Here is a 25,619-nt window from a genome sequence, read left to right as displayed (position 1 = left end):
TCCATGTGAATTGCAGCAATTTATTTGCTTCTCTGTTCTTTAGCTTTTGGCAGCCTTTAAAAAAAGTAGTTCCGATTTTGTATTCAAGCTGAGTGCTAGCGCTGCCACTAAGTAATCTTTTTGCCACTCAGTGGGTGTGACTGCCACACACAGAGGTGTGTGTCTTTGCATGTGTGAGTGAATGTATGAGTATTACCTGTTAGGCTGCTTGCAGTCTCCTCTTCGGTGTGTCTGTTAGGTAATGAGGTTAAATCTGCACCAAAGGTCAACGATGAATGATAAGGTTCGATTGGTGTTCTGGAAACAAAAAAAGCATGCACAAATCAACAAATAAATGCTAAATTGAAAAAAAAGATTTGAGGACGAAAAAATAATACAGCTGTCTTATTTTTTCATTAATAGGTTGCTATTACATTTAATGTTGATGTTTTAATATAATGTGAAATATTACTTTTCATTATTATAATGTACAATTATGTTTAACATCAGGTGCTATTTTTACATTCATTATCTGGTGCAATATAACTTTTTTATTACCTCTCAAAATCGATGCCAGTATCACTTTCAATGTAGTTGCCATTGCTGCTTTTTCTATTTAGCTTACTTTTGTACTTAACTTATCTTACTTCTATTATTTCATTAGACACTGTTTCTTTTCATTTACTTCTTACACACTTTAATTTTTTTATTGCACTCATATTTGATGTTATTTTATTGCTGTTATTATTATTATGTTAATGTAATTTTGGGGCAACTTAGCACAAGAATTTCCTTTGGGATTAATAAAGTTTTATCTTGTCTTATTATGTTAATTTATGCTCCCTTTCTTTTATTCCCTTTTGGATAAAGGGACGTGCTGATGGATACACATATACTTTCTTATTTTGTTTGCTTGTCAAATCACTCTACTGTAGCCCCACCTAAACACCACACACCTGTGTCCTTTATGTTGGCCCTCTTTATTTCCCCCCTCACCTGTATTCCCTCCTGCCCAGTCTAATGTGGCCAAAGCGCAAGGCCAGTGAGAGAAACTCTGAGAGAAGCTCCACGCTGCCCATGAGGGATGACTGATGAAGTTTCTTATAGTTTATATAATTTCCTCTTACTTATTCGACATCCTCGGACCTGGCAGTGTTTATCTTCTCTCTGTCTATTTAATGTACACAGAGGGTTATATTTAATCCCGTCCCTCACATCCCATTTTCTATCAATTTTCCTATTTTCTATGCTCCATCCATCTGTCTCTTTTTCTCCTTACATACAGCTCTTCACATGCAGTAGCCTCACTAGCCTTAGGCTGTTTGCATTTAGGCTTTTGGCAGAAAAAAAGAATCATATTGCCCTTCTGGCTTCCTCTGGTATTACACTGTAGCCCTCCTTTGGTGATACATGTCTGAATCCATCATATTTAGATTAATCAAAAACGAGAGCGCAGAACGAAGAGACCTTCAACCACCTGGTTTAAGCATCCACAGTGCTAAAAACCAACTGTGGAGGATTGTGAATTCTTTGCGAATTACCCAACACCCTATAAGGGCCAGAGAAGAGTTTCCCTACAGTAAATGTATCAAACCCCTCTAAAATGGAGAATGTGACATACAGTGCAACTACTACCATTCGAGAAAAATTATGGAAGTGTAGCAAATAGGGGGGTTGCTGCATTGCTAAGTGATGTATAAGACATGCTCTCTCAGTTTGTCAGTTTTTTTATGAAACTTCATCAGAAATAATATTCGAATCAAGCATCATTTAAACATATCTTAAATTAATGGAAATACCCTTGTTTGATGCCCTCTGCAATAAAGCAGAGTAAAACCAAGAGCGATTTGACAGAGATGAACCCTTGAATAGGACCATTACTGCTGCTATATTTGCCCTGCGGACAGCGGGTTCGCTCAATCAAAACTGACATTTGTGCCAAAAGTGCTTTATGGAAGTCACCACATCTATCAGAGGTGATATTTTGGCCATTACTCCAACTAGTCAAGCTTCTATTTCTGTAATTGAAGCTAAAACTTTGGCTCTGAGTAACTCTGTGGCACAGGTCAAATTAGTTGCTTCAGACCAGGCAGAGCTGTCACAATTGACAGTTTATTATTTGAAAAAATAAATAGCTCAGAAATAAGTGTAAGGATCTTCAGTCTTACCGAGGAAACAATGTATAATTATTTGGTATGACAGATAAATGAGATGGAAACAATCTAGTGGACATTTTAGTTGATAGAGTTGTTTAGAGGTATCTTTGTATTCTCAAGCACGACATTATCTCTATTTAAAAATTAGAGTTTTCCTCTACTTCAAACTAACAGCCTATTGAAATGGCTCTGCCTTTATTTTTGTACTTTCTCACATGGACATGGAGCGACATTATCACCCAATAGAGTTGTGTTAAATAAGCCAATAATGGCTTTATGGCTATTGTAACGTGTGACAGGCCATTTGCTTCTGAATAACCCCTCTATAAAGAAATGGTTCTTCAGGGGCTCTTTGTAAGACTAAGGGCTCCATTAATAACTATTTTCAGGCAAAGAATACCTTTTTGGAAAAAATATCCTCAAGGATTGTTGAAATCATGAGAGTTAAAAGACCCTCAAATACACAAATGTTCAGCTGTGTTTCAAATGGTGTGTCTATGTATCTGGAATCTCCTTCAGTAATGAATTATACTTGTGTTCTACCACAGTTATCATTGTTGCCCCTCTAGAAAAGTTATTTTTTTATCCCCCTGGGTAGATTCTACTGATACCACTGAGATATAAATGGGTTTTCCATAGAATCCCCAGGGTGGGTTATAATTGAAACCTTTGGGACATAAAAATGTTCTCAGTAGAACCCCCTCGGTGGGTTCTAGATGAAACCCTTGGAATTAAAAAGGGTTCTCAGTAGAACTCCCTGGGCGAGTTGTGAATTAAACCTATATGGGATAGGGGATTCTGGGTGGAACCATTTACAGGTGCTTCTAGATATAACTTTTTAGGTTGAGTTTCTAGGTAGAACTCTCTAAAAGGCTTCCAGGTAGAACTTTTAAAAAAGTTTTTACCTGGAACCAGAAAGGATTCTCCTATGGGGACAATCCTATAAGGTTCTAGTAAGCACCTTTATTTTCAAGAGTGTAGGTCTACCATAGTGGCCCCAGATCAGTTAGTTTTTCTTTGGGAAAGCCTGTTAAATTTGTCTGATGTAAGCATATATGTCTTGAAAGTGATCTAGACTCTTAAGTGTTTAAAAAAGTAACTCTGACTTTTTCCTTAGACAAGACATAACTAAAATAGAACATCACATCAGGCCAGATTTGGGTTTTAAATCTGGCAGTACAAGACACAGTCAGGTCAGGTCTTTCAGATGTGGGTAGGGGCCAGTTCAGTTCTCAGGTCTATGCTTGTGCAGACTTTTATTTCAGGGTTCAGTGCCTTGATCACAGATACTTTGACTCTGACAGTTGATGGAAAGGCGAGCGTTCACTTTCCCCACCTACACTGCCCAGCCGGCTCAGGAAATCAGATTGATGCCCCCCCTGGTTGCGAGCTTGCTTTCTGTAACCTGCAGGCCACCCACAAATCTAACAAGGTGATGGAGTTTATGACTCTAATATAGCTGAGCACTTTTAGCAAATTCTTTAAAACTCCTTCCTCCTCCACGCTCCCTCCTTCCCTCATTCTCTTTCCCATTATTATAGAAGCTTGTTAAAATTCAGCCTCCCACTCTTTCTTTCTGCAAGCCAGCCAGTCTCTCTGTCTCTCCATTAAGCTCTGCCACCATCACCGCTGCAGGCTTATTGCACTCTAGATTGGCTCTCTAGTCTATTCCACAGTTAAAGGCTGCTACAGCTGGGGACTTAGAGCATTCCAGCTCCGGCAGTCAGCGGGCCTAAAACTGCACTCTGCTCTCCTCTCCTCTGGCCTGCTCTCCAGTGGGCTACTCAGCCCAAAAGGAGCCGCTTAAATAAAGGGCTGTAATAATGGGACCTGCTGAAGCCAGGCCCTCAGGCAGTCTACTGCACAATAAGTGCCGAGAAACTGCTTTGTACACTGGTGGCTTATGTAGGCTGACTTCAGAGAGGCAGGACGGGCATACATGGTGGCAGGAGAAGATGTGTGTGATGTGTAAACTGCGAGCGTATATGTGGGTGTCATTTGTGTATCCAGTAATGGAAGAAGAAGAAAGAGAAAGCGTTCGCAGTTAAACAAGTGTTGACCTGAACCAGCTGTCACTAAGTGACCTCTGAATGTGTTTATTTAAGTGTTGTCATGTATACTATACTTCCTGTAGTCCTGCCCCTTTTTGCTCTGTGCTCCAATCACAAGCTTGCTACCCTGCCAAGCCTTGGTCAACTTCCTCCTTTCCTCTTTCCCGTACTCATATATGCTATGCACTAGGCTCATCTATGCTGAAAAGAAAAACACATTTTGAAGATAACTGAAAGATGTTGCTGGGACATATTGTCTTAGGTCAGTTAATGTTGACATAATGATGAAGATTAGCTAGGTAGTTAGCTAGCTTTAGTGTTTTACTCTGTAGAAAATGGATGGCTAGCTAGCTAATGTTTGATGTAGGTTAACTTGGCAGTTAGCTAGCATGTTGCTAATATTAGCTATCAAATGTAGCAAGGTAATCATTCATGAAAATTAACTAGCTAGTTAGCTAGTGTTCTGCTAACACAAGCTAACTTAAGGTGTGGTTATATGTCACTTTAACCATCTTCAGAATGTTGTTTTCAAGCCTATCACATAGCATATTCAATTACAGGAAACAGGAAAGATGAAAGTTGACAAAGTATCTCAAAGGGGCGGGACTTAGGAAAGGTCATTCGTCTGAGGGCCATGGGCACATGTACACAGGATTGTAAAAAAAAAAAGTTTAAAATAAATAATACTACAACACTACATCACATCACAGTTGGAATTTGCCAAACCTGAACCCAAATTCACGAATACACTAAGTTAATTTCCTCTAATCCCTCTAAGAAAAAGTCCATACTAGAATACGTGGAAATCATCCTGGTTTGTGAAGAAGGAATTACAACTGCTTACAAACATCAGTTCACACCAGGGAGGGAACAGGATGATATCAAAGTAATAGAAGGATGCAGGGAGACACTGAGGAGTCGATTGTGACATTTCTCGATGATTAAAAAAAAAAAAAGGCCACTAGCGCACCTAACTTCTGACTTTCAAGTTCTCCTAAAATTGTGTTATGAGTAGACACCGTCTGAATAAACCCAGCATAGTTGTTTATCACATGGCTTTTCTGAACACTCTCATTGGTCTGACTGGACAATTACAGCATTCTAAGGTCTGTTATTTCTGAATAGCAGCAGACTGTTGCTATGGATACAGTTCTGATCATAGACTCTGCTGAAGAAGTAAATAATGTAGCAGAAGCTAAAAAAATATTTTAAATCATTATTTTGTATCAAATGATCGATGTTTGTGTTAATAGCCATGTAATTGTGTCATAATGTACAGTGAGCAGAACATTTTTATGAAATAAATCCTGACAGAGTGACTGCAAGGGTAATGACCAGTTTACTGTATATTACCCTTTACATACTGCATACTGAGCACTAATTATATACCACTGACTGCATATGAAGATGTACAACACATCTCCACTCCTCCCAATGTTTGAAAATTAGCCAAAATATCCTGGATTTGGGCACAGTTACCTTACACTAGTGATGTCACTTGAGCTCAGCTGTCAGTCATGACGTGAACCCTGCTTTCAATCAAAAGTATCAAATAACTAATTAAAATCTTATCAAAAAAAAATGAAGACTTGATAACTTGATGTCTTAAGAACTACCTAAAATGAAAGAAAAATGCATTTAACGTGTACTTTCATATTTTAATTTAGCCCAAGTCCCATCCCTTAACATGGAGGCTGTGGGATTTATGACCTTCACTGCAGCCAGTCGCCAGGGGACACATTAAAATATTTTGGCTTCACTTTTGTGGAGCTGTTATGTTGTAAAAATATGTAAACAGTTCTAAAAAGTTTGACACAACAATGACAAATATCAAGCCTACAACACCACAGCAGAAGTGGAATATTTTAAATGTAAATTAGTCAGTTAGTTTTGTCACATTAAAAGCTGTTGTAAAATGCCTTATAATATGGATGCCCAGTTCCACCAGTAAAAGAAAATCAAAATCATGAGATACAACAATAAAATGTGTTACTTATCTCATAATGTTTAACTTTATCATGCAATTATAATTTCTTATCCCAGTTTTTTCAATTTTTAGCTAATAATTATGACTTTTTACCTCACAATTATGATGATAACAGTTTTTATTTTTACTGCCAGAGATCGGCGCCCATATGAGGAAGAAATAAGTACATAACAGTCACTGAACATAACTGCCTCACTTAGCAACCACATATTTTTGGTGTAAATGCAAGTCAACGCTATTTTCTCAAGAAAAAAAGGATTTTGTATAAAATATATTTATTGTATGTGTATATGTATGTGTGGTGCATACACATCATTGTCTGTCTGTCTGTCTGTCTGTCTGTCTGTCTGTTTGTGTACCTGCGGTGCTTCTTGAGAAGCAATCTGTCCATGTAGGTAAGGCTGTTTTCTGTGAACTCCACCCTGACAGGTACTCTCCCTTTTTCAGCTCCTCTTCCTCGTCCTTCAGATTCTCTGTCTGGACCAAGGTCAGCCTGGGTCGCCATCGCTGACACTACTGGAGAAATATGCGGAGGGAGAGATCAAATAAAGTTAAGGTAAAAGAGAGAGGAGGAGGAAAACATAGCCAAAAGGAAAGAAAGAGTCAAGCAAAGGTAGAAAAGAAGGAGAAGGAAAACATCATTCGCCAGCTTCTCAACACCTTCCTCAAAACACCTCCCCTCAAGAAGTGAGAAAACACCTTGTCACCACGCCAAGAGTGCCAAAACACAAACAGACAGGAGAGAGCCCCCTGGGAATAAGAAAAAGATGTACACAATACAAAAGGAACAAAGTAAGCGCATGAGAGACAGGGAAAGATAGAGGTAAGAAAGAGAAATGTTATGATTGTACTCCAGACACTTTGGCAGTCCACTGTGGCGGCTTTAAATTGGGCCTGGGTGCCACTGGCCTGACAGAAATAATTAGGGCTGGAGGGGCTAGCAGCAATTTGCAGAGCAGAGCGGAGGGAGAGAGGAGCAGAGTCTGTCCAAGCAGCAAAGCAGAGAAAATAGGAGGCCTAATAAAAAGCACAAACACCTCGACACAAACACACAGAACCTGGAATAATAGCGCTAATAATGCACACCCACAAAAACCTGGGCACACAAACACTCTCGCACATGCGCACGTGTACTGTAGAAACACAGTATGTGTGAAAAGGCATAAAAATTGCCTGACGCAGTGGAGCTTGTACACATATGCATGCACACAGCTGAGGCGATTAGTGATGTGGTGTGGAGTAGGGCCACCCCTAACACTCCTCTCATTATCTCAATATGCAACAGCCATGGATTTACCCTCCTACTGCAGTGGTAAGCACTTTCTATAAGGCCCTAACAGATCAGAGCACAGGGAGAGGGGCAGCTCAAAAGCTGAGGAGTAGGGGAAAATAGCACAGACGAAGAGCCAAGAAGAGAAGGATGCAGTGGGCAAATGTGTAAAATAATATAAAAACATTTACTCAAGTGCTATTGTATACATAGAATTTTGAAGTACCTGCATTTAACTTGAATGTTTTTTTGGGAGATATACTGCTCTACAAAGCCTGACTGCAATAACTATGCAAAGGGTAAAACTAAGGAAAATGTCATGTTTGTGCTGGCCTTAATTGGTAGTTAGTTACTACAATTTTTAAACTGCTTTTTCTTTAAAATAAAGCAAAACTGATCTCTGAAACTGAAGAAGCCATGGGTTAAATGCATTGTTCGCACCTAATAAAATCACGGTGACTCAGTTCAGTACGGTGGTTTATGTTGATGATTATATCTGAGATGTTCCTGCGACCAACCAGCACCTTCTCCCTGAGACTGGCTGTGCAGAGGGAGTTCTGTTTATTTATGGTTAAAATCCTATTTAATATATGATGTGTGGTTGAAGTGAGCTCCTCCCGAGAGTCGAGGAAGCTCAGGCAGGCTGCAAAAGCACTGCCAGAGTTCAAGACGAGTGCAACATTATAATTTGACAAAAACAAGCCATGACAAGTCCAACACTGTAAGTTGATCAGCTGTTTACAACTGTCAGTTGTCTGTCCATGTAAATCTAAGCCTGTTATCCAGAAAACAAATGCCCACTGCTCTTAAGATACACACTCTGGACTTGGAATTCTGTGACTGTCTTCTGCTTGCCAGACTCCATTAACATTTTAACATTAACTATTTAACATCTCCTCCTTCTGAATTATTATGAAAGATTTCTTATGACTCATAAACAGACAGTAACTTGTTTGGTGAACATTCAGCATTAATAACTCTACTTAATGTGAAATGGGCAATAAAAAACAATTATTCTGGCCCAAAATTAAATTTCAAAGGAGAGCACTGTGGCTATAGCGTTGTTGTCAGAGTACTGTGTATTTTAACTTAGCATGCTTCCTTAATTTCTGATGACATATGTTCATTTTATGATTTATTACAGTAAATACAGTAAAGTGTTTAATGACAGGAACTATCCTCATCCTCAAGCTCACCAGTATGCAGAGGCTAAACAGGCCAATCTTGCTGACAGCCAGAGTAAGTTCAGACTTTGTCAAGTTTTCGCAAAACACAAAGTTGTGTCTTCAGGGCTTCTGCAGTTCAACAATGGTCCTGAGAGTTACAGGGAGCTCTTGAATGCCATAAGAGGTCTACACCTCACAGACAGTGAAGAGATGGACCTCTTGGTGAAGTGCCTAGGTGCTGAGTCAGCTGAACAAGTGAGAACAATAAGAGCTATGCATGTCCATCAGAATGGTTTTGGACAGACTTGACAATTCTTATGGGTCACTGGAGGTAACTGAGAAATCGCTGGGTATTTGCTGGTATGGATAGTTTCCCTAAGATCTCTAACAAAGACAGCAGAAAGTTATGAGAGCAATCCCTACACCAGAGGCAGCACTGCAACATGCCATCTGAATCCACTGGTGCAAAAGATCCCAAAGCTTGACCCTCAGGCCCCTATCTTGATCCTGCTTGGCAGAGACATCATGAGAATCCACAAAAAAATGGAATTGGGATGGGTAATTGTTGGAAAAGTTCACAAGCCAGCCATTGTGACCACCTACTATACCAACACTCTCGAACATGGCCACCACTCTGTCTTCAAATCATGCCCTAATCGCTATGGAGTAAAGGACAAGTAGCACAGCTGCAAGGCTCCAGGTCTTCCAACACTAGTCTGCGCATGTGCTTGCTACGGAGAGCAGCTGAGATGTGGCATCTTTCAACAGACAAAAGATGCTGACAAGATGGTCCCTTCAGTTGAGAATATGCTCTTTCTGAAGACTATGGAATGGAGAGTCTATAAAGATGAGGACAATAGCTGGGTCGCTCGCCTACCATTCCAAAAGCCACAACCTCATCTTCCCAACAACAGGTCACATGCAGCAAACCACCTGTCTTCACTGTGCTGCTCCTTTGATAAGAAGCTGGAGATGAAGGGTCATTTCATCTTATCTGAGGAAAAGATATTTCAAAGTGGCCATGCAGAGGTAGTGGCTCCCCTTGGAAAAAAGTAAGAATGTTGGTACCTCCCTTGTTCTGGGGTTTACCACCCAAAGAAAGTGAGCCAGATTGGTCTTTGATTCAAATGCTCAACACAAGGGAGTCTCACTGAATCAGGCCCTCCTGACTGGCCCGGACCTCAACAACACCAGTCCTCTTGGGCTACTTATCCACTTTTGTAAAGACACCACTGAGGACCACACCAACGTCCTTAATGATCTAGATCTTGGTGTGAACTTACTCATACAGCACAGCCGTGGAGTAAAATACAGACTTTTCTTATACCATGTAAATGTGCCACACAAACCACAAAGGGGGGGGGGGGGGGTTCTAAATCATGAGGCACCCTAGCAATCCCAGTCTTGTACAAATCTTACTAGGGCCACTCTTCCCAGCAAGTACTGTAATTTCCTTTCTAAATACAAGACTTTGGCTTCTTAATGTAGTCAGGTTTGTTATTTTTACATTAACTTTCACTTATCAATAATTCTGTCCTATTAATTAATGAAATGACTATGTGTAATTTGAAAGGGTTCACCCACAGACACAAACCAACACAAAGTTTCCACCCAACTCCACAGAACATTCCAGCCTGGTGGGAGACTGACAAGAAGGTAGAATGAGTATAGGACACTAGAGAAGGAGAACAGGTATGCATGCATGCATGCATGCATGTGTATGTCTGTGTTCTTGCCATGTCTATGCAGTTCACCTGGTTGGACAGGTGTCCACATTGCATTCTCACTCATGGGTTCCCCTGCTCCATCACTCTTCTCTCCTCTCCACTGTCTGAGGGCGTCCTGGAAAGATCTCGCAGACTCCTCCTCATTGTATTCTCCTCCAAGCAGAGTGGAGGGAAATCCCCTCTCATCTTTCCTTATTGGCCTCTCTTCAATCATTTCCACCTTTTCCTCCTCTCCATTATTCACAGCCAACACCTGCAACAAAACAAATATCTCCTCATTCTAGTTACAGTAATGGATTGCCAAGATTTGATGTAAGACTAAGAAGCTTTCCTATCATTACTAAAGGTTAGCACTACCATAAATCAAATACAGGCCACAAAAATCCTGTTCTCTGCTAACAGAGAAAAATCTAATTTGTATGCCCATGTACTTTACCTTTAAATTACCAATTATTCATTTGTTGATGAGTGCAAAATAACGGTGGGGACAGTTAATGAGATTTTCACTGCCGCTGGCACACTAGTGTCCGCTGATTCTACAGGCAAGGGCAAGAAAAAAACATGGCTCTAAAGTTTGTACACATGCAACTTTGGCTGTGACCTTAGCTATACCTTTGTTAAGACACCATTAAAGGTAATGGGGAAAATGCCTAAAAATATTTATCTTCATATTAGGCCCCAAAAAGTAGCTTGGTTGGGATGAATGTGACAGGGTCAGCAACAAGGATTGCGCAATGGCCCAGGGCCAGTGAGTTAAGTCAGGCCAAGAAATTCAATGAGCTAGTTTCCCAGCAAGTAAAAAAAAAGGTTTCATTTAAAAATTTTCAATATATTTCTTTGCAAGGTTGAAAGGCAAAAAAATAAACAACTGGTTTGAGAATGATCATTCAATACACACAGCGCAGATGTACTGTCAGGTTAGTCAGAAGCACCCAACAAAGACTGACAAGTCAGGACTGATTTTCACAGTGACAGAAAACTATCGGAAACATTCGCTTGAAAGTAAAATACAAGTACTGTACTTCGAATTTGAATTTACAGTACAGTACTTGAATAAATGCACTTAGTTAGATGCCACCACTGTATACAGTATTTACACTATATAAACATACCAAATGGTGTATATAATTCCTAATGATGTATATTAATTATTCAGAGTAATGTTTATCAGAGTAGAAAGTACAATATTTGCCTTCCCAAAGCAACTGGCTACCAACAGTGAGCACATATTACCTTGAATAAATTACAGATTTCTCTGCGGCTGAGCATTGTTGGAAACTTTTGGGATAATCTAAGTATGCAACTTAACAAAATATGCAAAACACATGTCTAGCATTTTTTTTTGACATTTTAATGATGAAATGTTACCATGATAGCTTTAAATACATTATATTCACACTGAATAAGTAATAGATCAGTTGGAACTTGGCAGTGTTTTTTTAATTAGTTTTTGATTTTCTAATCTCAAGCTTCTGGAAATCACGGTGAAAAGATTAACACAGTCTCTTCAAAACACAATTTATGAGTAGTCACTTTGTAAAGTAAACACTAGTCATTGTTCCAACGGCTATTTAACCCAGGGCTAAGTGCAGTGTGAATGGCATCGTCCTGGGCTTAAGTTAATTCTGAGTTAACAATATGTGTGTGAAAAGGGGCTAAATTATGTCAGGGTCAACTCTTAGCTCAGAGGTAAGGATAGCCCCAAGCTAAGAATATTAAGTATGAAAATCCAGAGAGATGGTTTCTCCTACTGGGCTCTTCTTTACAGTATATTAGAAGCATTCTTGAAACCTTCAGATATGAAAATTGTGTGCAATGTGCACCCCTATATATGTATGTGTGTATATATAAATATATATGTGTGTGTGTGTGTGTGTGTGTGTGTGTGTGTGTGTGTGTGTGTGTGTGTGTGTGTTTTAATAAATATAACAAAGAGAAGATGTCAAGCATCTGGAACAGTATACTGTAAACTGGGTTCATATTTCTACATATTCATGTACATATCCTATCAGGCTATTGCTGTACTTGTTGCTTTTCAGGCTGGTGGCATTGTGACAGGTCTTGGCTCTATTTACGGTCTGAACATATAAAATACACGCTAGATTGATATGTACAGTATACCAGGCTTCTCAGTACCGTCTGACCCCAGCTGTTCAAAATGACTGCTGTGTGAATAAGGTCAACTGAGCTCTGTGGTGTAAAGAGTCTGAAATGTCAATCTCACTGTTTTTGCCAGACTTAGACTGTTGGTGGGGGGGTATTTTTTAGTCCAAAGGTACATGCAGTTCACAAACCTGCCTGTAGATACAGCCTGTGGATATAGCGTCAATTAGGGTTTGTTTGAAGTCTTTTCAATTGACTCACAGGGTGCGGAGGTAAGACACACACAGCGCAGAGGCTTGTTTGACATGTTCCTGCTGCATTGTCACAGCAAGTGAACTATATAAGGAGAGAAATTTCATTCACGGGTCGATAACCATTTGAAAAAGAGAAAAACAAACTATTTTTTACAAAATAATTGTTGGTTAAAGTACACCTCCCTTTTATGGATTCTATTAAAGATTTTGAAGAAAAAGTTTTCAAAATATATTTGGAAAAATATGACAATACAGTAGCAATTGTAATTAAAGATTCTGCACTGTTGAATAATCACTTGGATGAACAGAAGCACAAACAGCAGATTGGGAAAGTAAAAGTTTTAGTTTAAAGGACCTGAAGTTGGAAAGAAAAAAAAATACTAAAGCTTTCTTTTTTGTTTCACCAAAAGCTTAAAACAACGGATGTGCTTTGTGCTTTTATGTGCTTATAAGTTAAAGAACAGACTGTTTAAGTACTGTTTAAATTTAGTGACTCTTTAACTCCACAAAATGTATTTTTTTTCTCAGCCCTTGATCACATGCAGTATACAGTACGTGAAATACTGTAGTATGTATTACTAAATAAGTGACAGTAAAGATTAGGACCTACCTGGATGGGACCAGGGTGCAGTTGCACAGGTTTTGCCAAAGCCTCTGTTCCTTTTTCTGGTCTCTGATCTTCATGTCTGGTAACTGAAGTGATGGTGTGATTGGGACTGGGTTTAGAATTGGGACTTGTAAAGGTAGCGGGATGGGAGGTAGGGTTACTCTGTTTCTGGAAGCAACTGGCAACATCTCGAGCGCTCACATGGGTCTGTAAGTCTGTCTGTAAAACAACAAAATGGCAGCAGCTGGCACTTGAGAAAGAAGTGATACATTTTATATAAAATACACCAAATTAAAAAAGCAGAGAAATTAACAGAATCAGGGGCAAATGAGAAAAATAAATAAATAAATAATTTGCACATATCACATAAAAACAAGAGTTAGTCATGAGTCAGTTATAAATCCAAGTAAATGCAGAGGCTAAATGAGGCAATCGTATAAAAAAGTTTTTGTGTTTTAAGTTTAAGAGACTGAAATGATTCAGCTAAAGTGTTTCATCATATCCATCAGACACTTAGAGGATTACTCAATCCCCTGTTGAATGTTTACAATGCTAGAATGAGATCCTGTTCTGTCCATCCAGCAGTAAAAATATTATTACTTTTTTAGTTTTGAAAAGGCAGTACTGGGCTTTCTGTTACAGAAAAATAAAGCCACAGAACAGATGAGGTAGACTCTTCATCAGGAGTGTTGCTGTTGCCTACAACGTAAGCTCAACAACAACAACAAAGCACCTGAATTGACAAAAAAAGAGAGATGACATGAATCAATCACAACTTTTCCACAAATTTTCATACAATTAAGTATATTACCAAGCAAGATCTCCTTCACGTGCACTAATGACATGAAGGCAATAAGATGAACCCACTAAAGATAGCTGCCATGAACTCCACTTAGAGGATACAATCTAATCATTTTAAGTGCTCCTACCTACATCGCTGTCATAACCTTCAAAGTCACGACGATGAACTCCATTTTATAGAGTTAACATATGCACCTTTATTTTATGTAAATGAAAAGAGCCTTTGCAGAGTGTCACTGGTAATGTACATCACATGATCAAGCTGGTCGTGCTTGGTCTATATTGGCTTTACATTACATCCCATTTTAACCACAAAGCAATAAGGATCCATTGACAAACTCCACTCAATAACACATCAACACCAGTCCTCCTTTTTTACCCTGGAAAAAAATTCATTTACATAGAGTGTGATCAGATATCTCCATACTTATGGACAAGAGAAAAATGGGAACCACACTGCATAGGAGCTGATTGCTGTCCTCTATACCACAGGCTGAATTCATTACTCTGTTCCATTAATCACCGCAGACCAGTGGGGTCGCTGAGGTTAACCCGTCTGTAGACTGTTATCCTGTCCTTGAAGGTGTCCAACAGTAACACACAAACAAAGTCAAGGAAATGTGGAGGAAGTGAAACTGAGAAAGTCGAATGCAGCATTCAAGCAAGGCCAGGGAGATATAGTATATTTGTGGTCATTTTATGATACATTTTGTTGCTGGTTTTCAATTCTCGAGGCATTGAAATCAGCCCTGAAGTCAGCAAACTAAGTCACACACATCCAAATACCATTAAGGCAAGTCTGAACCAATACAGCAATGGATATAAGGATGCATGATTAATATCAGGGTCAATAAATTATCAGCCAATATTGGCCTATCTCACTGTATCAGTCCATAACAATATTAGGGATGTTCCTGGCAGCTACTTTCCCTGTTGATTAAATGTAAATTTTAATTTTGACTGGTGGACTATTCTAACAGTGTGGAAAAACACTCAGAAAACTGTTACAATTTAATTCTTCAATAACCAAAACATATTTTAAATGCTCCTGAAATGTGTGCTGTGGCATTATGAACATTGCACATCATCCTTCAAAACATGACAACAGCTCCTGAAATGCTTCACCTTTTCAGACAGGATCACAGTGTCTGTGAGTTAAAAAAACATGGTTCACCCGGAGCTGATGCAGGCTGCCAGCCTGCCACACAGTGTGGCTAACGTGAGCAGTGCTAGCAGCAGCAGCGTGCTCTGCCTGCAGGTTAATGTCTGGTCTGTGTTGAATAAAGTTACAAATTACAAACCGCACTGTTTACTAGCTGTCATCTGTCTCACTTTGCTGATAACAACATCGAGGCCATTGGGACATTCATGCTGGGTGAGAGGGGCTTCTGTCCGCTGGGGCTGCAGCACCAGCTTTTTAAAATACAAAAGTGATAAATTATTGGGTATCCTGTCCTATCCAGCCATGAAAACATGTAATAACCAGTTATCTGCATCGTCTAAAAAATATTCATATGCACATAATAAACATAATAATGAACATAACAGAAGGTCTGTCCACTGTAGCTCCCATAAGAGCAATTTATTTGCACATCCAGAAGTAACATTTTAAGCTAATGCTCTTCTCAAGACTTATTTGTACATACAGAAACGTCATCTTTAAATTATCATTCTGGTCACATTAAGGGATGCCGCATGTGGCACAAGATCACTTCTTTTGGCAACATTAGCCATTTTCCCCTGCAGGCCAGAAGCACAATCATATGTTTAATGTCTCCTGGTCAGGAGCTCTTTGTTTATGGCTGTGATAGATTCTGCATCTGGTCTTGAACAGTTGCAGACAGTAATAATGTCATTATGGATGGATGAATCAGTGAACGCCCAATCTGGCAGAGACAGGGACTTGTTCCTCGGTCTGAAATATCTCTGGTCTCATCAGTGATGAAAGCTGAGCGCAGCTCATTCAGTGACACTCTATCCATATGTTGAATTAGTTCATTCAGTACCTCCTGGGAGGGAACTTGCCCATGGCCATGAAATCTTTAAAAATCAAATCTTTGTCTGCAAACAATCCAACAAGCCTAGGGACATTACTTTGCTCATCTTAACACCCTCTGAAGGAAAATCCTTGCATTGCAAGAAGTTTCAAATAGAGCAACTTCTGAAGTCACCCTTCATGCTGTTCCTATTTTCTCTTTTGGTCACCAGCCAATTACGCTTACAGGTACACATCAATGGATACTTAAGGCCTCACTATGCTTCAAAGTAAGAGCTTGTCAGACCATCTAACAGCGTCTGAAACCTCCTTTCTGGCAGTGTATTTAGAGGAGGTTGAATCTGATTTTTCAAGTTTCCCAAACATACAATTCTGAAAATCATACCAACTTCACTAAAATACCAGGTGTGCTGAGATGTAAGAGTAGGAATGGCTTTGAACTACTCTCTCAAGCTTTCTTTTTCATTCTTCAGACAACTTCTGTCACTTTTGTGTGTACAACTAATTGCAACACAAAAATTACCCTCCAGGAAGACACCGCTGTGTGGCATTCACAATAATAATCAGTCTGTGTTAAAGCAGTGCTTTGGATTTGTCTTCTTTTGAGACAGAATATAAGTATTGTGCACAGGGTGGGAAAAAAAATCTATTCATATATGTACTGTGATTCTCTGAAATGATGAAGAAATGTCAAAAATCAGAAATTGATACCACAGTTCTCTACATTATAATTGCTTGTAACAATTTTGTAAGACAGAGCTTTGCATTCCTTGCTTACAGTTTCACAATATATAGCAATATAGTGAATCATAATGCCTTTATCATATTGTATCACCAGACACTCCACCACATCTGGAGCAACTCCTACTACACCAGCTCTTGGATACTGTTCAGCAGTTAAACTAGCTCTTTTCACTGGATTTATTAAGGGGCAAGAGAAAGTAAAATTTCCCATGTTGGGCTCCACAGCATTCAAGCAATGCAGGCTTTGTGCTTCTAATGTACTCAGAGAGAAAAATTAATAGGTTTGCAAGAGGAGACAAGCCAATAAAACTATTTCATAATATTTAAATTAGCTCAATTAAGTTTGTTAATTTACATTTTAAATATTACTGTTTGAATAAAAACTACCTGACATCAGAAATATTTTGATAGAGACGACCACATCCATCTGATACTTCATACAGGTCAGACTAAATCAAATACCAAAACTGCTTTGAAAACATTAATTTAACTGGGTGTGTGTGTGGGTCTGTGTGAGGCTGGAAACATGAGCTGATGAGGCACTGACGGAAGCCCTAACACAGCGTACTGATGAAATTAATATTCTTTTTCCTCTCTCCAATTCTCATTCACCATCTCTCCCTCCCTCATTCTTTCCAGGGCAAATGAAACAGGATTAGCAGAGGGGAGAGAGAGAGAGAGAGAGAGAGATGCCTGCATCAGCTGCATGTCTATAATCCCAGATCTTTATGTCCTGCCAAAATACACAGTTTTGCATGTGCGATTGTATAGGAGTATGCATGTGTACGCGTTGGAAACTGTGAGTGAGCTTCCGCCCTGCATCACTGAGCGACTGAAGTGAGGAGAGAAACAGAGATGAACGCTGAAGAGATGTACAGAGAGGGAGGGTTGTCCTATGTGGTTTCACAGAGCTGTTTCACTGTGTGCACTTTTTGTCTCTGTCAGTGTGTATGGCTTTGTTCCACCATGGAAGCTATCCAGCAACATACTGGTGTGTTGACCCAACCAGCAGTCAGGTAGCACATGAACGCTGAACAAAGAGATGCCTCCGTACCAGGAGCTGAGCTACACTGCAAACAGGCTAGTTAAAAGTCCGCTGTGCGCTATAAGCTTCTATAGTTTCACAAACACATTTATAGACACATATAGACATGAACACAAACACACACCTTTAGACAAATCACAGGATGCATATTCACACACTCACAAAGCACTCACACAGCCTACATCATAGCGCAGTCAATCTCTATGTGAGTACTTCTAGATGAAAATAATAGCACCTGAGAAAAAAATAACATGAAAAGAGGCCAGCAAAATCACACACATCCTGGGAGCTGAAAAAAACAGCACAGCAGAGGATTCATATAAGCCAAAGGAACACAGAGTAACTACGTAAAACACAGATACCAGCAGACACACTAGAAAAAACAAACTAGTTACAGAACTGAATATGGCAAGAAAAACAGCTTTCTAGTCACCTGTGTGTCATGACCACAGCCAATCAATTCAGCTTGGTTAGTAGTGGAGACGATAATAGCTTTGTCTTGCAAGAAAATAGGACCATAATATCATGGGTCGCCGCAGTTATATGCAGCAGTGGACCTGATAACAGGTTGGCATGACACAGTGCTTCTAAAGCCCCGTAAAGCACAAACAAGCACTAGTGGACTCACCTCTACCTTGAGTTGTTGATCATTTGAAGCAGTTGATTTAAGCAAAGCCTAGATAGGACAGCAAATCAGTGTGTTTGATGCAACGAGGCAACAATATGTTTACTGGTGGGGGAAAAACGTTGTTCAACAAGCAACATGTAAGACCCTTGCATTAAAAAATGATTAGTACAATCCAAATAGCAAGTCAGAACCATAAATGGTAGAATAAATAGATTGAATCTGTATTTAATATACTAACTATGGTTAACGTGAATTGTTTCCCCCTGCTCCTTCATCCAAGACTCGGCTGCCTGCAGCCTGCAGGAAGACTGAACCCACACGAGCGAGAGACGAGCACAGCAACAACAAGCGACGAGTCCTACACTGCAAGTTGATCAGCCGTTTGCCAGACGATGCTTACATATTGCACAATTGCAAAACTGTTATAAACATCGACACCTTCTAAAAGATTATTAATGGTTTCTTATGACTCATAAACAGACACTTGCTCATTCGGTAAACATTTAGCACAATTTGAACTCTGGTAAACTGAAATGAGCTAACTAAGATGATCCACACCGGAATGAAAATGTCAAAAGAAAACAAACTGCCTGTTACGTTGTTGTCAGAGAAGCAAATATTTCAACTTAGCATGTTTCCTAAATCTCTGATGACGTTTCATGATTCAGTACATGAAATATATTAGGGATGCACAATATGGATTTTTTCCAGCTGATACTGATAAGTGAGAATTACCTGCTCCTCGTGGCAGATTTTGTTTTCAAAAAGAATTTCCTATAACCTTCAATTAATGCACACTGGGGGTTAAAAAAAAAGGCCAAGATGTAGTGAAAAACCACAATTTAATATTCCATAGTTCTGACAGAACCAAATCTAACTGGCATCATTATTACAATAAAAGCAAAGAACAGTTCTCACTTGACAAATGGCGTTTTTTGTTTTCTTGTTTCTGGTGAAGTTCATCAAAAAGCTTCCCAAATATACCTTGGCTTTCATACTTGTAGAACATTTGCCTACAGATTTAAATTAAATGATCTAGCAATCTGTCAAATAGCCAATATTTATCAGCTAATATACACTAATTAAAAATACAGACCTATATAGCTGGATAGGCAAAAATCAGATGATAATTTACCATCCCAGATATTTATTGTGCATACCTAAAATATATTACATATTTCTCCTTTAAAACTGAGGAATAAAAAAGAGCAACATCTGCTTAACATCGCATATTGCCTAGTATAAATCTGACATGATTTAAATTTGATTTATCAATATGGTATTGATAAATATCAATATTTACATAGTAAAAATCCATAGGCTTATAGGGTGGTTTATCAACACAGATCCTGTTTGTTACAGCTTTGGAAAAATGAGGTTCCCTTAATAAAAATGCTTTCCATACAAATTTGGTTTAATGGGCCATTGCTTGATAAATACAACCCATTGTTTATTTGTGTGTGTGCGTGTGTGTGTGTTGTACATGTGTGGTTACAGCTGCTTCTGTTCCCGTATTTTGTTCCCAGTGCAGTGTGCATTCTCAGCATATAGATCAGCGGGGGTTCATGTGAAACTTTTCAACATAGATACAAGTAACACTTTGTACAGATGTGTGTCTGCAAATCTGTCACAATTGACATACGTGTTTTGTACACAAACATTACTATAATACATTACAATATTATAGTATGTTTCTTTCGAAATAACCAGCAACAATATGTTGTTCCAAACAGTTCGAATATCATACTGATATCAAGTCCTAACAGATGAATCAACTTACTTTTCTTCTTTTCCTTTTCTTTATTTCTTTAATATTAACAAATAGGTGTAGGATGTGACCATTAGTTATTACAGTACTAGATATATTCAAGGCAGAGGCACTGCAGAATGTTTGTCCAGTGTGTTGGCTTAATTAAACTCTCTGCCATTGACCTGCTGTCTTGCCTCTCTGTTTTATCTTTGACTGAAGACTGCTGATGCTGGTCTTGAGTTGACTGCTGCCTGAGGCCTGTTGTCTGTTTTTTTGTCTCAGTGTGAGTGTGTGAATGGATCTTAGTATGCGTGTGTGCCTGAGTGTGTGAGAAAGTGCGCGCATGTAAGTGAGCTTTTGTGATCAAGGCATTTGCAGCTGAGGAACATCCATTTTGTTATCCTGTTCCAGGACACAGCAAACCTGTACACACACAGACACACACACACATACATGGACAGTGCAGCCTTGCCCTCCAGTTAATATTGTTTGTGTGTGCGTGCACAAAAGTGAGGGTGCAAAAAGGGAAAAAAAAAAGGAAAAAAAGACAAGAGGTTGAGGAGACAAGAAAGAATAAAGAAAGCAAAGAATGAGTGAAGCAGGAGGAGAATGGGACCAGGACAGATATTATTGAAAGTATCTGTGAAAGAGAAAGAGAGATGGGGAGAAACAGAGAGAGAGACACAGGCACAGAGGAGAGGAGATGGACTAGGTGCGTGTGGGACCATGCTCACCTGAATGGGGATCATTCTGTGGAGCTTCAGTGCCCCCTTCTGGTGAAACTTGGTGAAGCAGCCAATGCAGTAGTCCTCTGTGCAATCAGCACACATCTACAATACAGAGATACACAGTGAAGTCAGTGTGCGTGTGTGTGTATGTGAAAGATGGACGTGAACATTTGTGTGTCTTAGAGAAACAGAAAATTAAAAGAGCGATCATGTTTGTGCATGTGCAGTATGTGCACATGTGCATGCATGTAACTATCTGCAGTGACAAGCAGGAGCTTAAGTAATGTTTGTTAAAGATTTAAACCTAAAGCCGGATATCTTTCCCTTTCCTCTAACCTCAACCTTGCCAAACAAACTTTGACAGGAGGGATGAATATTGAAATGGATTCTCTGGCTGGATGCTGCAAGGTGTGTGTGTGTGTGTGTGTGTGTGTGTGTGTGTGTGTGTGTGTGTGTGTGTGTGTGTGTGTGTGTGTGTGTGTAAGAGAGAAGGGTGCATCAGAGGGATTGCCTGTGTGTACATGTATGCATTTGTGCCAACTGTGCGTGCGTGTGTGTGTGTGTCGTGTACGTGTGTGTGTGTGCATCTTAAGGGAGGTCATTATCATATCTATCTGTGAGAATCCGGTCTTATTAGTGGGGAAAAGTCCTTGCATCAGCAGTTTGGGGAGATAGGCCTGGACCGGGTGGACGGAGCACACACAGGCGAGGACAGGAGGAGTGGAGAAAGCCAATGAGAAGGGAGGATTTGCGTAAGGTAAGGCGGGAGGGAGAAAAGGGCCGAGGCTTCTTAAAATTCAAGAAACAACAACCAGTAAACAAACAGCCAGTGTTCATTTGGTTACCTTCATTTGACATGCAGGTTTACTTTTCGTTATGGCCCATGGTTTCATCATCAATGCCATGTCAAGTTCAGAAAGTAAGTTAAGTGCGCTCTTTGAAGGAGCATCCTACTTATCTGCAGTTGGGCTTTAACTGCTTTTTTTTTGGTGACAGTGTGATATGATTTCTGAATCTAATGACTTATAACCTCCCATTTATTCCCTTTCTTCCTTACTTCTGCATTAGTTTATTCTAGAGACAGACAGATATAACTGTCGGCTGTTATCATCATCCCAATATTGGCCTTCCACACCTATACTGGTCTATATAGGTACTGGTGTGTTTATTGTCCAATATATCAGCCCATATTCTTTATACAAAACACACTTTACACACTTTTTTGCAATAATCCCTCAAAAGTGGTTAACACTTGTGACAAAAATATGTAATGGAGGCAGGATAAACATTATTGTTCAAAATGATATCAGACCACTTACAGTAAACCATTATTTTTATATTTAACTATGAATAAAAAATACAAATGTATGTATGTAAACATTATACCTGAATTAAGAAAAGGGATCAAATTTACATAAAATGCTGTCTATAAAGCTAGCAAATAAAAACAAACTGCATTCTGTCCTGTTAAAAGTAAAAATGTTTTCATGTAGGCGTATATCGGAAAATATCTGTTGACCAATATAGACTGATAATGCTGCAATATATATGTGAATAAAGAATATCAGCCAATATAGTGGTTGATATGATGATTGGCTGATTCCGATTTCTGATTTTTTTTTAAGGATCTGACCTGCCGATTCCGATTTTGGCCAATTCCAATTTTTAGTCTTTAAGAACTATAATTGACAGCATTCATAAACATTTTTTCAACTTTTCTTGTAAAGATGCAAGATCTCTTGCGAGATCATAGAATCTCATGGGATTTCGCAGGACATGATTTCACGTAATCTCCTGTGGAAGCAGATGTAAACAAACTGAAGACTGATGCGGTGCAACAGTTTACTGCAGTAAAACTTTGCCATGACAAACACAGATGCAGAAGTTAAATGAGTCTGGATGAGAAAATGTTTGAGGAGACACCTCAACACAGGTTGTTTATTCTTCAGTCAGAACAGGAGGTGAGATTTTAACTGTTTCCCCGGGAACAGCAGTCTGCTGCTGGCTAACATTAGCCTGAAGAGCTACAAAGTTTATGGCTGTTTTGCAACATTGTTAGCTGCTCTGTCTCGTTGTAGACTGTCTGTCTTTTCTTTATCGTGTTCTTGGAATCTGTCGCTGACACCAGCTTCATGCAAGCATGTGTCTGAGTGTGTGTAGCTGTGATCAGCGCTGTGGTGGGTGTAATATCATGGTCAGTCCTAGTCTGCTGCGCGTATGACGTAACCATTGTGCAGAACACGTGTGTAACGGGCACAGAATCGGATGCGTTGGCCGGTCATCGGTCAGGGCCGGTCATGCTGAAAACTGGCCGGTTCCAGTCTCTGGCTGGTCAATCGGTGCATCCCTAAAAACTATGTAAAATTTATTGTGGATCAACTGAGGTCTTACAGTGCAAACCAGCACATTCACCAATTAGTCCCAGTTCATTTTACTCATACATCAATTTAGTTCTTTATTACGTCTTAATTAATGCATTTATTTGTAACATTGTGTCCATTCTTTTACAGCTCTTATTTCCTTCTCACATGTGACTGTGCGTGTGCATACACATGCAAGCCTACAGCTGCGACATTGCCCTTTAATGGTCCCATAAAGCAGGGCCTCATTTTCCCTCTCAGGCTTGAGGATAACTTACAGCTACTCCCCAGGGACCAGGCATCCCTATCAGGCTCCAAGCGGCATATCACTGCACTCCCCTGTGCTACGCAGAAGGAAATTAGGTCCTTTTTTTGCCTGGATGACTCTGGAATACAGCACAAGGCTAGGCGTGCAGTGTGTGTGTGCGCGCGTGTGTGTGTGTGCACATGTGATTTTAGTAGTCTGTGCCAGTATGTGTGAGTCATAGTTTAAAACAAGCCCAGATGTCTATATGATTGTGTGTGTGCATGTGAGTGTGTGTGCATTTGTGTGCTTAAGTGCAGTTCCAGACAGAATGGCAGAGACAGACTCGTAACGCTCTCCATTATTGCCATCATTATAGGGCACAAGGGCTATCCAAAACGTGTGTGTGCGTGAGTGTGTACGTGTGAGTGGATTGTGTGTATTTGTGCTTGCCCAGACTACTATAAGCATTGCCATTAAGCCCATCACTATGGGGCACTGGGGGCATTGGGCCCTTCATTGGACAATTCAGCACCATCATCATCAAACGCACTATCAAGCAAATTACCACATTACATTTTAACGCAATGTGTGTGCTGCACTTAAAATAACTTATTCCACAACAAAAGGGGCAGAAAAATGGTGGCTGTCAGCTCAATCAGTTCAACCCCTCCCTCTCTTTCATCCCTCCATCAATCTCTCTCTGTCCCTCATTGCTCCCGTTCTCTCTCTCAGTCAGCAGCATCCGTTACTCAAAACTAAACTCTCCTGGTTTCACGGTCAGACACACAAATTACACATGAGCAGCCGAGGATCTAGAGGGCGGGAATGTGGGAGCGACTGGTCTTCAAGCATGTATTACTCAGCTCAGTCCACACACATACACACACCCACAGCGTGGCTTTTCATTCATTTCTCTCCCTCTGCCTCTTGTATACACATACAGTTGCGGGCCGCGGTCCCTCCTCCCGAGCATCAGTGGATGAAGAGCGAGAAAGAATAAACAATGGTGCCCTCAGAGGTCTCGAGTATCGATGAACGGATCCAGCTAAACTGTTATCAGTGCAAACACAAACACATAGATAGACCAACAGATAGGACAGAAGAGGAACAGCAAGACAGAGAAGCAGGGTGAGGAGAGAGGAAGACGGATAAACATGACGGTCAGAGTGGTGAAAGGAATATGACAGAGGGGAAAAAGCAGGAGGAGGAGGAGAGAGGTAGAAATGTGTGAAGGAAAGAAAGAAAGAGGAGTGAAAACATCATGTGAAGAGGTAATGCCCACTATCTCACAGGAGACAGCAGGCATCATGATGTCAGAGGGAGATAACAGTTGATGTGGGAAAAGGAGAAAGAACAGAACTTTAACCTTTATTTATTCAGTATAGGTTCTCTGAGAGTGATGCTCTTTTCTGCAGGAATGCCCTGATGAGATTCGCAACTGGAGGCTGCCCTGTACAACAAGCTTTATCTGCCAGCCACTGAGCAGCTCCACCAGTGGTCATAGTGAGGGAGGAGCAAATGGTGCTTTTCACTTTCCCCACCCAGACCTATCCTGCCAGCTGAGGGGTCACAAGCTCCCTTCTCTAACCTTTAGGCCACCACTGCCCAAAATGGAAAGAGACACAGTGCAGAAGGGATGGCAAAGCATCAGAAACAAACAGATAGACAGGTGGAGGGTGATGGACAGGAAGAAACAAAGAGGGAAGGAGGGAAAGAGCATTTTAGCTATGAGTGTAGGTCAAGTTATTTGACTCATGGAGCCAGATGCATAAAAACTGGGTTATTTTGTGTTTTTTATACTCCCTAACATCTATAACGGCATTGGCTCCAAAAATCCAGTTTCAGTCGGGCCCTAAACACAATCAGTGAGACAGCCAAACAACCTAAACAGACAGTGTTTGACAGTAAGGTTACTTCTCTTACCTTATATTTCATATCCACCTCATCATATCACCCACAGCTGTCAAAACTGTGTACATCTGGTCTGAAGCTTGAGTGAGGTACACACATTCTCACCACA

The 25,619-nt window shown here is 40.0% G+C and overlaps 1 protein-coding gene across 2 annotated transcripts in view; it reads right to left on the bottom strand.

Annotated features, from left to right (window-relative positions):
* The window catches only part of zbbx (zinc finger, B-box domain containing), an 88,523-nt gene that overhangs the window by 37,174 nt on the left and 25,730 nt on the right, over positions 1–25,619 (bottom strand). For both annotated transcript variants that reach the window (XM_084716384.1, XM_084716385.1), the window contains exons 7-11: positions 20,999–21,094; positions 13,304–13,519; positions 10,364–10,589; positions 6,533–6,689; positions 197–297 (exon numbers count right to left, since the gene is read on the bottom strand). In XM_084716384.1, the coding sequence (XP_084572510.1) occupies positions 197–297; positions 6,533–6,689; positions 10,364–10,589; positions 13,304–13,519; positions 20,999–21,094 (796 nt within the window). The remainder of the gene's footprint in view (positions 1–196; positions 298–6,532; positions 6,690–10,363; positions 10,590–13,303; positions 13,520–20,998; positions 21,095–25,619) is intronic.

This window comes from Lutjanus erythropterus, chromosome 4, assembly GCF_056507025.1.
Source record: "Lutjanus erythropterus isolate fLutEry1 chromosome 4, fLutEry1.hap2, whole genome shotgun sequence".
Lineage (NCBI taxonomy): Eukaryota > Metazoa > Chordata > Actinopteri > Lutjaniformes > Lutjanidae > Lutjanus > Lutjanus erythropterus.
The sequence above is the reverse complement of the archived record's forward strand: the minus strand, read 5'-3'. Positions and strand labels throughout refer to the sequence as shown.